Genomic DNA, 13,507 nt, shown 5'->3' with positions numbered 1-13,507 from the left:
ACACACAGGCCTTGACATGACCTTTAAAGTAGCATGCTGGTCGATTTCAGCACATTTACTAGAAATCACCAGTGACATTACTGCTTCATTCCTGTTTTGTTTCCAATGTCCCAGTGCCTTTCATTGAATCTTACAGGTGATGAACCCAGCACCCATTTAGGACCGAGGCTGATTCTAAAAAATGATTCTAAATCCTGACCAAAATTTTCTGAAAAAGATATTTATTAAAAAAACTTGCGAACATGTTATGCTGGTATATGCTGTACTATAGCAACAAGAACCCCAGAATGGGTTCCCGTCTTGAAGGGTAAAAACGGGTTCAATTGTTCTGCTTCTCTGGCCAATATTTACGTCGGCATGAATAAGTCACGGACAATTTAATTTAATTTGCAAAGCATTTGTTTCTCCTGTGACTATTTTGTGTCGATTTTTCAACTTTCAACTACATTACCAATACCAAGCAATGAAAACTTACAGTAACTTTATGACAAAATTGTATAAGGCGTCATAAAGTTCACTGGCCTGCATAAGCAATGACAATGTAATGTTACATAACTGCCCTGCTTAAGCAATGACAAATTGACAATGTAATGTTACATAACTTATCTCGAGCAAACTGCATACCTCTGAAAATGTGTTTATTAGAAGGTGGGAAAACCTATAATAATAATAATATCAACAAAATCATGGTATGCTTGGTCAAATTGTACCCGACTCCGCCTCCAACAATATTGTCCTTTTTAATGATGTTTGAAGGTAGCTAGGCTTAGGAGCAGGGGGTTACAGTAGATCCAGAATTGGTTTTCCTTTACGCCCATTTAGATCTGAGGCCGATTCAAAAAACGCCTTTTAAATCCTAACCCAAGTTTTTGTGGGAAAAACTGTAAAAAGAATAATAATGTAGCCGTAGAATAGATAATAGCAAAAACTAAAAGGACACAGATGCTTAAGCGGATTGAAAATATACAACAGCGTATAGCCTCTCTAACCCAGCATCTCTGGTCTTTTTTTTCTCTATTTATTTTTTATTTCGGATGTGCGTGCTTTATTCACCGTCTGCATGCTTATAGTAAAATGGTCACCAGTATACAGTAGGGCTGATTTGTAGTCAATGGGCTGAAACTCACAAAAAAAAACAAAAAAACTCAGGTGTGTAATTAGCAGGTCACCCACAGCGAGTCTTGCCTTGGAGAGGGTGGAGGTACTGTACGCGTACATACGGGGATGGAGGAGGTACGGTGACGGAGGTACGGTGACGGAGGAGTTACCTGGAGCAGAGAGACGGAGGTTGTTCTGCAGACAGAAGGCCAGCTGTCGGCTGAGCAGTGAAGACGCCATGGCTCCCGGGAGTGACGGAACACACACGGAGAGAGAGACGCAGTGACAGAGAGAGAGACAGAGGGAGAGAGAGAGGAGAGGACAGGCGCCGAGGGTCCTCGAGTACCACTGTCTTCACCACGTCACCTAGACACAGAGGAGAGAGAGGAGTCCACAATACGTTATATAGTAGAGACTCACACACACAGAGAGAGAGTGAGAGTGAGAGAGAGAGTGAGAGAGACTTTAGACTCTAGTCTAAAGCCATCACTCATCAACACACGTAACCTGAGATAACCCGTGGCGTGCTGTTGAACTTGAAGTGTGGGAGTTTAGTTGTGAGTCACGGTGTGTACAACGTTGTTACAGTCTGCTGTTGTCATCTCCGCCAGGAGATCATGTTTTCTTTTCACCCCTGTAATGTGTGTGTCTGCGTGCCTATGTCTACTTCTAATCTTCTCGCACACCTCGAGGTCAATCAGCTTCATATTTATTGTGCACGCCAACAGGAGGTCGAGGACCTCGATTCTTAAATATCTTTCAAATTAGCTCAAGACCGAAAAGAGAAATTTAGCACCGATATCATGACTCATTGAGCTCAACTGTGCATAGTAATTTGTGCGCTGATGAGTAGTTGTGGAGCTGAAACTGAGGCTTTACGTATAGCAAAAGCCTGAAAAATGGACAATGCCAGTGGAGTAATCAAAACAATCAATTTAATTACACCCCTAATGGAGTCAACCAATGGCATTTTGACGGTCAAAGGTTTGTCTGAAAAGAACATTTGGCATGACTAAAGTACCCTGTCACACTGAGGTCTGCATGGTTGAGCAAAAGGTGCTGTGGTGCTTAACATTGTGTTCAACATGGCTTGGAAATTGGAATTTCTCACTGCATGAATTGGATTGGACCATTAGTCATCGGCACTACAGAGTTCCACTTACTGTATGCTGATTTTCGCCCACCTAAGCACGGCCGTATGATTATATGCACTTATGTCACTTAAAGTATGAGTACACACAATGCTGGGTCGTTGAGTTGACCCAGCATTTCCAAGGCTGCCCGCCCTGTGGCCAACTGGACTGTTACATGTTGTTACCGGAGTTTCAAAGTGTGATACAGTGATTAATGCTATATGCATGAGACCAAAACGCCATCACTACAGCAGAACGAGCGTTAATGATCAGGCAGCAATGCCTGGACACATTCAACCTCACTCACAAATTAATGTTTGTGCATATTAGATTTTATCTTCTCACTCGGGTGGCGCACTGCACTGGTGAAGTAGCTGCCCACCACCAAGGAGGTTGTGGGTTCAAAATCCACCATGGTACATCAAGCTTCGTCGAGTGTCTACACTACACCAACACAATTGGCCCGTGTTCGGGGGAGGGAAGCTGGGCCCGGTGGGGATGGTGATATCACAGGCCAATTGTGTTGGTGTAGACCAGGGGTGCCCAAAAGGTAGATTGTGATCTACCTGTAGATCACAAAGGCTGTGCAGGATGACCACATGCCCCTAAGAAAATATATAATTTTGCCACTTGAATTAAGGTGACTTGATTGACATAAAAAAGTGCCTGTCAGACTTTGTTTTCAAGAGTGTTGCACACAGTCATCAGTAGCATTGTACAGTTGTATCTTTTTTAAAACCATGCCAGTTCAATTTCCTCCCCTCTATTCCTCAAGTGCGCCACTAGGTACAATTTTAAACAATTTTCAACCATGGGATAATACTGTTCTTTGGTGGTTAGATCTTGTCGAGCTCGTCATTTTGAAAGTAGCTCGCAAGTCAAAAAAGTGTGGGCACCCTGGGTGTAGACCAGTGGTTCCCAAACTGTGGTGCGCGCACCCCTTCTAGGGGGTGCACGACATGAAAAGGCTAATGGTGGTGCTATGGTTTTATTTTAAATATATTATCATAATGCCAATATATGGCAAGTATATGCAGAATATAGCCTATGCTGCATATATATGCCATTCAGGTTCGTGCATGTGGATAAATAGAAAATGTGTGTCTCTATATAGCTTATGGAATTTATATTTCCATGTGAAGGGGTGCGTCAGCTAGGTCAGGAAGTAACGGGGTGCACGGCCAAAAAGGTTTGGGAACTCAACACCAGGCTGGTGTTGAGTGGGAGGAGTAGCAGGTAGGATATAGATATAGGTCTTAATAACTTATACCCTAGACTAAGTAAACGGAAGTCACCCAACGTCATCGCTGTGCTGGACCAACCAAGACACGACAGCATCCTCCACCTCCATCGGTCCTCCTCCTGACATCCCGGACCTGGATCCTCCTCATCCAATCACGACAGTCCAACAACTCTGAACTAACAAACAATGGCCATTGAATCGGATTCCCTTCATGGATAGAGAGGAGACAGCGGAGAGAAATCACGCGCCCCAGACCCCCCCCCCTGACACCTGTTGTGTCTTCGGACTGGGCCGTGTTAGTTTCCCACTGAACCCGCCATGATAACGCAGGACTTTGAGGCAACGTGACATGGCCTTCGGAATATATGCTCGGGAACACACTTACACAAACACATGAGAATGAACTTCTCCACCGAACTCTCTCATGGACACACACGTCTTACACACAGCCGCCTTCTACTCACCCCCCCCCCCCCCCCCGTACCACTCCCCCTGCTCCAGCTGGGGTTATCTTTTTTCCTCCCCCCACGCAGCTCATCCCTTTGGATGGTATGCGTGGGAGGAGAGCTTTTTTATGCCTGGTTGCCCAGACCTACAACCCGCCCTGCCCCCCCCCACCCAAGTACACTCCGTGCATGCACGTTACAATGACAATTGTAATGTGATGTGATGTCTCATGCCCCCTTCCCCCCCCCCCTCTCTGTCAATACCCCCCACTCAAAATCTGCCCCCCCACCCTATCCTTCTTTTTTTTCCTGATGTAAGTGGAGAAATCAGTGGCGGCGCGTATAGTCGCAGCGGCTCAGTGCACTCCCAGCACATCATAATTTCGTTGTACTTGTACCTGTACATGTTACAATGACAATAAAGCTATCTATCTATCTATCTATCTATCTATCTATCTAACAACAAACTGAAGACATCTTCATCTTATAAACCATGGACAATGCCTCGAACACTATTCAGAATTCATAACTCTATTCGCACCAATTATATGCGATGTAATTTCTGAATCTCACTATACATGTATCTCTAATTGAATTATTCTTCACTAAATGATCTAAACCTTGGATTCTTTGTGGTCTCGATTCTCTAAATTACTATGTTGGGGTTCTTTGTAAAGAATTCTCTGCCATGGTAACTTTGAGGTTATAGTTCATATTTTTTGATTAATTGGATTCCTTTGGGCACTTTTACAGAGTAATATTTAAAAGTATTTAATTATAATACTTTTACTTGTTATCAGTTGGTCAGTACACACAGTCATGGTTGTTTGTCTCTAGGTTGGCACACACCTCAAGGACCATGATTGAAATCAGACCAATTGACCTCCAGTCATGTACACCTTATTAGGCTACAACCGTTTCCTGGTTACTGATTGATATGATATCCAAATGACGGACGTGTGCCACTTCAAAGACACTAGTATGCACTGAGGTATCACCATTTTACAAACAATCTCCAGAAGTATAAATGTGCATACAGACATTTCTGCTAATGAAATCGAAAGGCCTACTTTATTGGGCGGCGATGGCTCAGGGGTAGAGTGGCCGGATGGCAACCGCGAGGTTACCAGTTCGAATCCGGGCTACCCCAGAGTTAGTGGCGAAGTGTCCTTAGCAAGACACTGAACCCCTAATTGCTCCCGATATAGAGTGTTGCAGTCCAGTCCCCTTTCAGAACGAGAGCACCAGGAAATAATTCACCCTTTTTCCCATGCATAGACATTAGCGAAAGTATGCCTTATTTGACGTAATTTAAGCCTCGGACGAAGCCAACAGCCAATTGGCAAATCATGACAATAAACACATTTTTTGGGGCCGAACAAATAATTAGAAAGAAGAAAAAAAGGGCAGGGTACAACACATTTTGTTTGTTTTCTTCTTTCTTATTATTTGTTCGGCCCAATTATTTTTGTTTATTGTCATGATTTGTCAACTCGGCTGTTGGCTTTGTCCGAGGCTTAAATGCCTTTCAATAAATACTTTTGGAAACGTCTATGGAAAAGATGAATGGGGAATTATTTCCTGGTGCCCCTGTCGTTCTGAAAGGGGGCGGGACTGCGACGGTCTATACAGGTCGGTGCCTTGCATGGTTCCCTCCGCCATCGGTGTGTGAATGTGTGTGTGTGTGTGTGTGTGTGTGAATGGGTCAATGTAAAGCACTTTTTTATCATTATTTTCTTTTATCCTTTATTTACCCAGGGTAGTAGCTGAGCACAAAACAACCACAGTCTTATACTGTTGGCCACTAAGCAGCTCCACTGGAGCAGTTGGGGGTTCAGTGCCTTGCTCAAGGGCAGTGTTGAGCAAGGCTCAGCGGTGTTGGGTGAGTGATGACCAATCACTTCCCGACCCAGATTCTTCCTGCCCGTCCGGGGAATCGAACCGCCAACCTTTCGGCAACAAGGGCACTCCTCTAACCGCTGCCCTATCTATGTAAAGCGCCTTGGATAAGGATAATGTGTCATACATTAGAGTTGGACCACTTATTACACGGTTACTATATTCATAAATTGACCCAAAGGTAACAACAAAACGAGGTATTTACTTTGCTTACAGTAATGACAGTATTCATTCAAGTTCAAGTGTTGCTGTGCTGCAACCGGGCCCAGCTGCAGTCGCCTCAGAAAACAAGTGAGTGTTGATCAATTTTTGGTTACTACATTGTCTATTTCTCGCTTCAAATGTTTATGAAAACATTCTTGAGAGCAATGTTTAGCTGTAAATGACATTGTGTGTTTGTTTCACATGGCTGTCATGTTGGATAGCCTACAGCAGTCAATCAGGCAGCACAGCCAGGTGCTCTGAGGCCTTGAGGCGGTCATTAATCAAGAAATAACACACTGCTGAATTCAGCGACTGACCAATCAGTATCAAGCATTCAACCAAGCCGTGTAATAAGACAGGGTATTGCATGGCATCAGACCCAGGGTCAAGGATTGGTATACTGCTGATAAAGTGTCAGTCAGTGATTTGTGTTGGGCAATCCTTTTGATATCTTTCCTACAGCAGCAGCTGTTTGAATACCTCCCGTTAGTCCCGTACCACTTCAGTTTACCGTATAATACTGCACCTCTAGGGCAGGGGTTCTCAACGTTTTTAGCCGGGGACCCCCGGAAATGCTTTGGCAATGTCTCGGGACCCCCGCCCCGCCCCCTCCCGACCCCCAATATAAATTGACTGCTACAATAACCATAATAATAGAGACAATACACCATAAATAAATACTGAAACCAGATATACCGTACATTAGGGAAGGTGTATGCATGTACTATGTGTACTATGTAAACTCTTCATTTCAATGCCATTCAGTTGCAAAAAAAGATATATATATATATTTATTTTTTGAAAATAATTTGAGGACCCACGGGTTGAGAACCCCTGCTCTAGTGTACACTTCAGTCCAGCCTATTCCTATCTGAGCCCCATTGACTTCCATTATAAAATTAAAGTTAAATAAAACAGACCAAATCAGTGCTGTGATGGAAATGCTGCAGGATCAATTCCTGCTGGAACCATGTTTCCCGTTGAGGTGCCTTTGAGCAACACATAATTGCCTGACATTCTTCCAGGGCATTCCTCACCTTTTCTATCCTCTGGCATTTTCAGTGAATACTTAGGTTATAAGCCCTAACCACACCAAAGGGTTGAGACGGTTTTAGCGTTGTCCCAGCGGTGTAATATATGTCCTGTTGCACGTTGACCCACGTCGTCCCAAGTGGAGCTAAGTGATTCAACGCAGGGAATTCAATGGCCCAAACCTCACCAAAGGGTCACCATGCAACTCCTTGTAACCGTTTGGACCCAAGGAGTTGCATGGCGACCCTTTGGTGTGGTTAGGGCTTTAGGCTTTGTGTTAGTCTCTGCAAAGGATACAGTAAAAGTAAAGATAATTGTACACGTGATATGGTATGTACAACCTACCTACATAGACACGCTACAGTGTGAAAGTGATGCTTGCGTTAAAGGGATTGTGACATAAGAAAAAAGGTAAATTTTCTTAATTTATTTTAGGTTTTCTGAGCTCAATTGCACCCAAAACAACTGCACTTTTAACATTCAGTCGATTTTCTGTGGTGTGGGGTTTTCTGGCTCAAACAGGTGCTCTGAGTTTCCTGCTGTTTGTGATGTAAGAGACAGAAAATCCCATATATGTCAATGGGATTTGTCAGCAGATGTCACTGTTTTCACTGTTTTGCCTGTTTTCATTGCAGCTCAGAAAGACGTCCAAACCCCAGAGAAATCTCCAGACCACAGAAAATCCACTGAATGTTCAAAGTTCAGGTTTTAACCTAAAAGAAAAACGAAAAATGAAAATAAATGAAAACTAGAAAAAGTTCCCTTCTGGGCACAGGTCTCCACCAGGAGGATAGGAGTGTGTGTGTGTGATGTTTGGCAAAATGTTTAGGAGCAATATAAACGTGTGTGTGTGTGTGTGTGTGTGTGTGTGTGTGTGTGTGATGTGTGTGTGTGTGTGTGTGACGCGGCTTGGCCTGTTGTAGCGCCGCCCACCATGAGGCTGATTTGAAAACTGTCAAGTGGCATTTCTTCCAAAGCCTAGTGGGAATATGCATGCACAGTTTCACCACAATCGGACGCTGCGTTGAGTAGTTGTGGCGATTTGTACAAAACGGGTACAAAGCGGGCTACTCCTGAAAAGTTTAGAAGCCAATCGTAGCTAATGAGGGTGGATTATGAGAAATCAAACAAACCCGTCTTGATCACATGACTATGAAGAGCATGTGTACCGATTTGCGTGAAATTTGGATAAAATCTGAAGGAGTAATATTACAAAATGTGTTTTACATGTCGGCCTCCTGGTGGCGCTATAAAGAGCAGATGTGAAAAAATCCAGGCAAAGGTTTTTCCTTGGCCTCTAGGGAGTTGGCATACAAAGTTATCCACAGATCCGTGCAGTTAGAGGTAAAAACACTTTTCGGCCAGTTATAGCGCCACCATGAGGCTGAGTTGAAAATGTTAATTTGGCATTTCTTCCTCGGCCTAGTGGGAATGTGTGTGCACAATTTCACGGAAATCACACGATGTGTTCATGATTTGCAGCATTTTGTTTGAAACTGAGCACTCCTGCAAACTTTGGAAGCCAATCTTAGCCAATCAGGATGGAGTCTGAGAAATCTGAAAGACGCGTTTCGTTGAATGGCTCTAGAGAGACTGCGTACCAATTTGCGTGATGTTTGGACCAAATCTGTAGGTGTACTGTCCAAAAACTTGTTTTGCACAAAGCGGCCTCCTGGTGGCGCTATAACAGGCCGTTCTGGAAATTTTGGGGCAGAGGTTCATCGTTGGCATCCAGGGAGTGTGAGTGCAACATTTGGCATCGACCGGGTTAACGGTGCCGGAGATTAGCTGGTCACAGACGGACGGACGGACGGACGGACACACACACACACGGACGGACGGACGGAGTGCAAAACATACTCTCTCCCCATGCCTTCGGCCTGGTGGAGACAATTAATGTGATGAAACCTTTAAGAGCTCCAGTCTAGACCATGCTGCTGGAAGGACAGGAGGAAGTGGATGGCAGCGATCCAGGAGTCCTCCTGACTGAGTTTGTCTTGTCCCGTGTTTGTCCTGTGGACAGGGCCGGGGTATGTATGTATGTCTGAAATCAATATCACTATAATATATAATCACATGGATATGTTTAGATGTCCGGGTCAGTCGGTATAGAGAGCTCTTGTCTTTGGACCGCAAGGTCATATAGGTTCGATCGCAGGCACCGCCAACTCAGCATAATGAGTAGCATGACTTTGGTGTGGCAGGTCGTCGTGCGATAAGTATACTGGGAGCTGACACCTCAGCAATCCATCTCCCAGGGCTCCAACAGGGATAAACTACCGTGTTCTGGGCTGATACCAACACTAAGGGCTGTATTTTGAGTGTCTTAAGTACCAGGTCTTATGACTTAACTTAAGACCTGGAGGTGTGGCCAATGCTGTTTGGCCACTCAAAATAGCTAAACAGCATTGACCACGCCTCCAGGTCTTAAGTTAAGTAATAAGACCTGGTACTTAAGACACTCAAAATACAGCCCTAAGCCTCTTACTTGTTTAGATGTTCATGTATATAACATGAAGGGGCGGCGGTGGCTCAGGGCTCCACCCGGGCTCCCCCAGAGTTAGTGTCGAAGTGTCCTTGAGCAAGACTCTGAACCCCTAATTGCTCCTGATGTGCTGGTTGGTGCCTTGCATGGTTACCGCCATGCCTTCGGTGTATGAATGTGTGTGTGAATGGGTGAATGTAATGCACAATCTATGTAAAGCGCCTTGGATAAAGGCGCTATATGCACCATTTACCATTTAACAGGATATAATGTGTTTATATTGTAAACAATACAACTTTTGTTTTTTCTTTATTTTTTTTCTTCTCTATTCATTGTTTTCAAATGTATGTGTAGAGTGTATACTTTAGGACTCTTGAAAACGAGATACTGTATCTCAAGGGTTTATTCCTAATAAAGAATTTCAACTTGGGTTCAGCGCAAAGCTGCAGGTCTGTGGCATTGTTGTCAAACTCAGGCACGTTTGTTAAACTAAACGTCAGACCAAATTTGATTTGAACATTTGATTTAAAGGAGCATTCAGTGATTTGGGTGATTTTGAAAAAAAACCCCGGTCCGCCCCCGCTCGATCATGATTGGTGGAAGGCCCCTCTCTATCCCGATTTTGTTTTACCCCCAGGGGTTAACTGGGGACAGGGAGGAACTCCTTATATGGTCAGCACACTGTATAGTAGGGAGGATTATCACAACAAAACAAAAAAAGAAGTGATATTTGAATTAAGTGAATTCACTGAATATACCTTTAAACTGGTTTTAAACCGTAAGAACCAAGGCGACAGAATTGTGCATCACACAAGATCATGGCCATAATAAATGCACGACACGCTTCCACTGAGAGACAGATAAACAATAACAGCCAATAATCTATTAAATCTGGATTCAAGCATACATTAGCCAGTCTCTGATACAGTACTGTCAATCATTACCACCTGGTAAGGAAACACCAGGGCAAGCAACATCAACCAGAAAACCCACAGAGCAAGTCAACGTTTAATGTCTGAAACACACACACACACACACACACACACACACACACACACACATGCACACACACACACACACACACACACACACACACACACACACACACACACACACACACACACACACACACACACACACACACACACACACACACAACCAAAAAAAGAAGAAAATAGCAAACAGCTGGTCAACGTTTCGTTTATCATCAACAGGCACCTGTTCTTTCATTCTTTCTTCAGCAGCGACACAAAGAGCAGAGCTTATTTGTGTCGCACGCACAAACGCACGCACGCACACGTGAACACACACACACACGCACACACACGCACACCACTGACTGCATCTCTGTCGGGTAGAAACCTCACATGTCCAAGACAATTAGTTTTCAGGATTCAAATTGCGAAAGCATCAGATCTACAAGCTCAAAACCCTGCTTCACTCTGCGTACCGAGCCGCGCTCCGAGCTTGCACATCTGCTATTTTTTATGCTTTTGTGTGACGCCGTCGTATATGTGATCAAGTAGAGCGCTACATTTACGGAAAAAAAACAAATCGATAAAAAGTTAGAATATTGGAGATAAGAGTTTTCTGTCTGACAGCAGCGTTATGTAATCCTGGCGGTGCAAACAGGAAAATTCCAGACAGCGAGCGGCTAGCTTCTATTCAGCTGAGGAGAAGCCCCCCTCCACCAGTGTGCACGGCACCCTCGCACACACACACTAAGCACGCACGCGCACACCCCCCCATCTCTTCACAGGCAGCACCTCGTTGACTGGATAAAACTGGTTCTGAGTATGAGTGTTACACAAGGCTGCATCTCCATACGCCTCTGGCAGGGAGAGAGAGAGAGAGAGAGAGAGAGAGAGAGAGAGGGGGGGGGGGGGGTGATGAGAGATGAACAGAGAAAGTGAGATGTTCAGATGGAGTGATGAATTGGAGTGATAGTTTGATGGAGAGATACATTGATGGAGTAGTTATAGTTTTAAAATATAAATATCGGATCGGGAAAAATCGGTATCGGCAGATCACTCAAAATGAATTGATCGGGAATCGGATCGGGAGCAAAAAGACATTATCGGCTCGTGAGTCGTGAACCATAAGAATTGGCCCGCGACACAAAAATGGGTCTGTTCTAAACACGATTTGGGGGAATTGAACAGTGTATTGAACATAAAAACAGCAACAGAGTATACAGTTCAACACACAGTTCAAAAGGGATAGCACCTGTGGAATCTGGAAATCATAATTCTATCCATAATGTGTGCTACTGTGCTCATAGCATATGGGTGATCCTGTTTATTCAGTGGGTATAGTTAATTGCCCTAGTCAATTCGTCTGCAGGCAGCTGTCTTTGATATTCAAGATAAGAGGTGTCGATGGCCTGTTTATACTGTAGTCTGAGTTCCTGTGACACACCAAAAGGACATTTACAGGTGGCCAGTGGCCAGCTGTCTGGAGCTATGTGTATTGTAAACTGCTAAACATGGGTTCAAAGTGGCCACTCAACAAATGGCTGATCAATGCGTAAGCTGGGGTTGACTTCAGGGGAACAGTGAACACGCCTCTATTCTCACCTCTTGTCTGTGGGATTGTACTTAATGTCATGCAATTGAATGTAACCAGTTCAGTCAGTCAGTCTGGGACGGCGTAAGGCCGCCGGAGGAGCCTATGCCATGCTTTGCTGTTTGCTGTGTTGTCGAAATAAAACATCTCTGAGGAACATCAATCTGTCTGCCGTGTCTCACACAATTATCTTCGTGCTCTCCCGTTTTGGTTAAGTATTTTTGTAGGGTCTCGTGTCCAAAATACACGACAGATGGTGCGCGATCCCGACCTTCATGGTGTTTACACCAGTTAGGAGAAGAATCGGCGGCTTTTTTATTCAGTCTAATCAGCGAGTTTTTGTGAGAGACGGCGACGACGGGTTCCAGCGGAACGAGGGGATGATGACGACGGACCACCGCGATGAGGAGTGTTGCGCAGCGGCGGCCTGCGTCTCTTTCCAGCTAGCGGGCAGGGGGAGCGGTCGGCGAGGAGCGGACAGCCACACGGAGGCCTTCGATCATCAACTCTACGCTGGGGACGGCGAGCAGGGGAGCGATGCAGCACGGCACGACGCAGGACACCAGCGGAGGTCCACGACGGGGTGAGGCGACCACTCGACGCTTGGCGCGGCGGTTTCCACTTTCGGGGATTCATTTCGGAATGGACAGGAGGACGGTGTCGACCAGCGGCCGTGTGGTATGCGGTGTACTGATCACACATTGCACGCACGACACGTGCCGAAGAAGGACACATCTCCGTGGCGGCGGTGGCTTGGCTTTCCATGGCCGACTGACGACACAAGCTGAGGGCCTTCGCGGACCTGAGCAGGGGTCTGTGATGAAGATGTTGCCTTTTCTTTCTCGTTTTCCCATCTCTGTTGTTTCAGAGCTGGGAGGGGGGGAGATGATGATGATGAGATGATTATGAGAGCTTTCAGCGAGAACAGCGGTGAACATTTTCTCAACTTGATCTGCAGCTGAAGCGAACTTTGAGGTAACGGAATGCAGAATACAGAAGAATTTCCTTTGTCCGTACAGAGAAAAGATGGACTTTCATTCTCTCTGTTTTCAAAATTGTGCGTCATGTTTGTTTCAACATGAAAAAATAGGCCTCGTGTTGGTATGTTTTGTCGTATAATTAGGTAAGTTGGTTCATAAGTAGCCTAATTGTGAATCAAATAGGTGTTTTCCTCGAGACGTGAAGAGAGTATTAATTAGTTAAATATTGCTTAAACTCTGGCCTGTTAATGTATTTATGGTCAGGATAGGTCTGGAGACTTATTTTGATTTTTGGTCCTGTGAAACTCCAAAGAGAGAGTTTCATGTGATTTGGTGTGTATGTTCTATATACCTTAGTGGAGCAGAGTTTTATTTAAAGCATTATAAACGTATAGATATGTTATGGCACGTCCTAAATTTCC

At 44.7% G+C, this 13,507-nt stretch overlaps 1 protein-coding gene across 1 annotated transcript in view; it reads right to left on the bottom strand.

Annotated features, from left to right (window-relative positions):
- The window catches only part of abat (4-aminobutyrate aminotransferase), a 79,833-nt gene that overhangs the window by 31,522 nt on the left and 34,804 nt on the right, over window positions 1-13,507 (bottom strand). The window contains exon 3 of the mRNA XM_079519401.1: window positions 1,269-1,464. Coding sequence (XP_079375527.1) covers window positions 1,269-1,338 — 70 coding nt within the window. The 5' untranslated portion in view covers window positions 1,339-1,464. The remainder of the gene's footprint in view (window positions 1-1,268; window positions 1,465-13,507) is intronic.

This window comes from Electrona antarctica (assembly GCF_951216825.1).
Source record: "Electrona antarctica genome assembly, chromosome: 14".
In the NCBI taxonomy this organism is placed as follows: Eukaryota; Metazoa; Chordata; class Actinopteri; order Myctophiformes; family Myctophidae; genus Electrona; species Electrona antarctica.
This window is presented reverse-complemented; position numbering and strand designations above follow the sequence as displayed.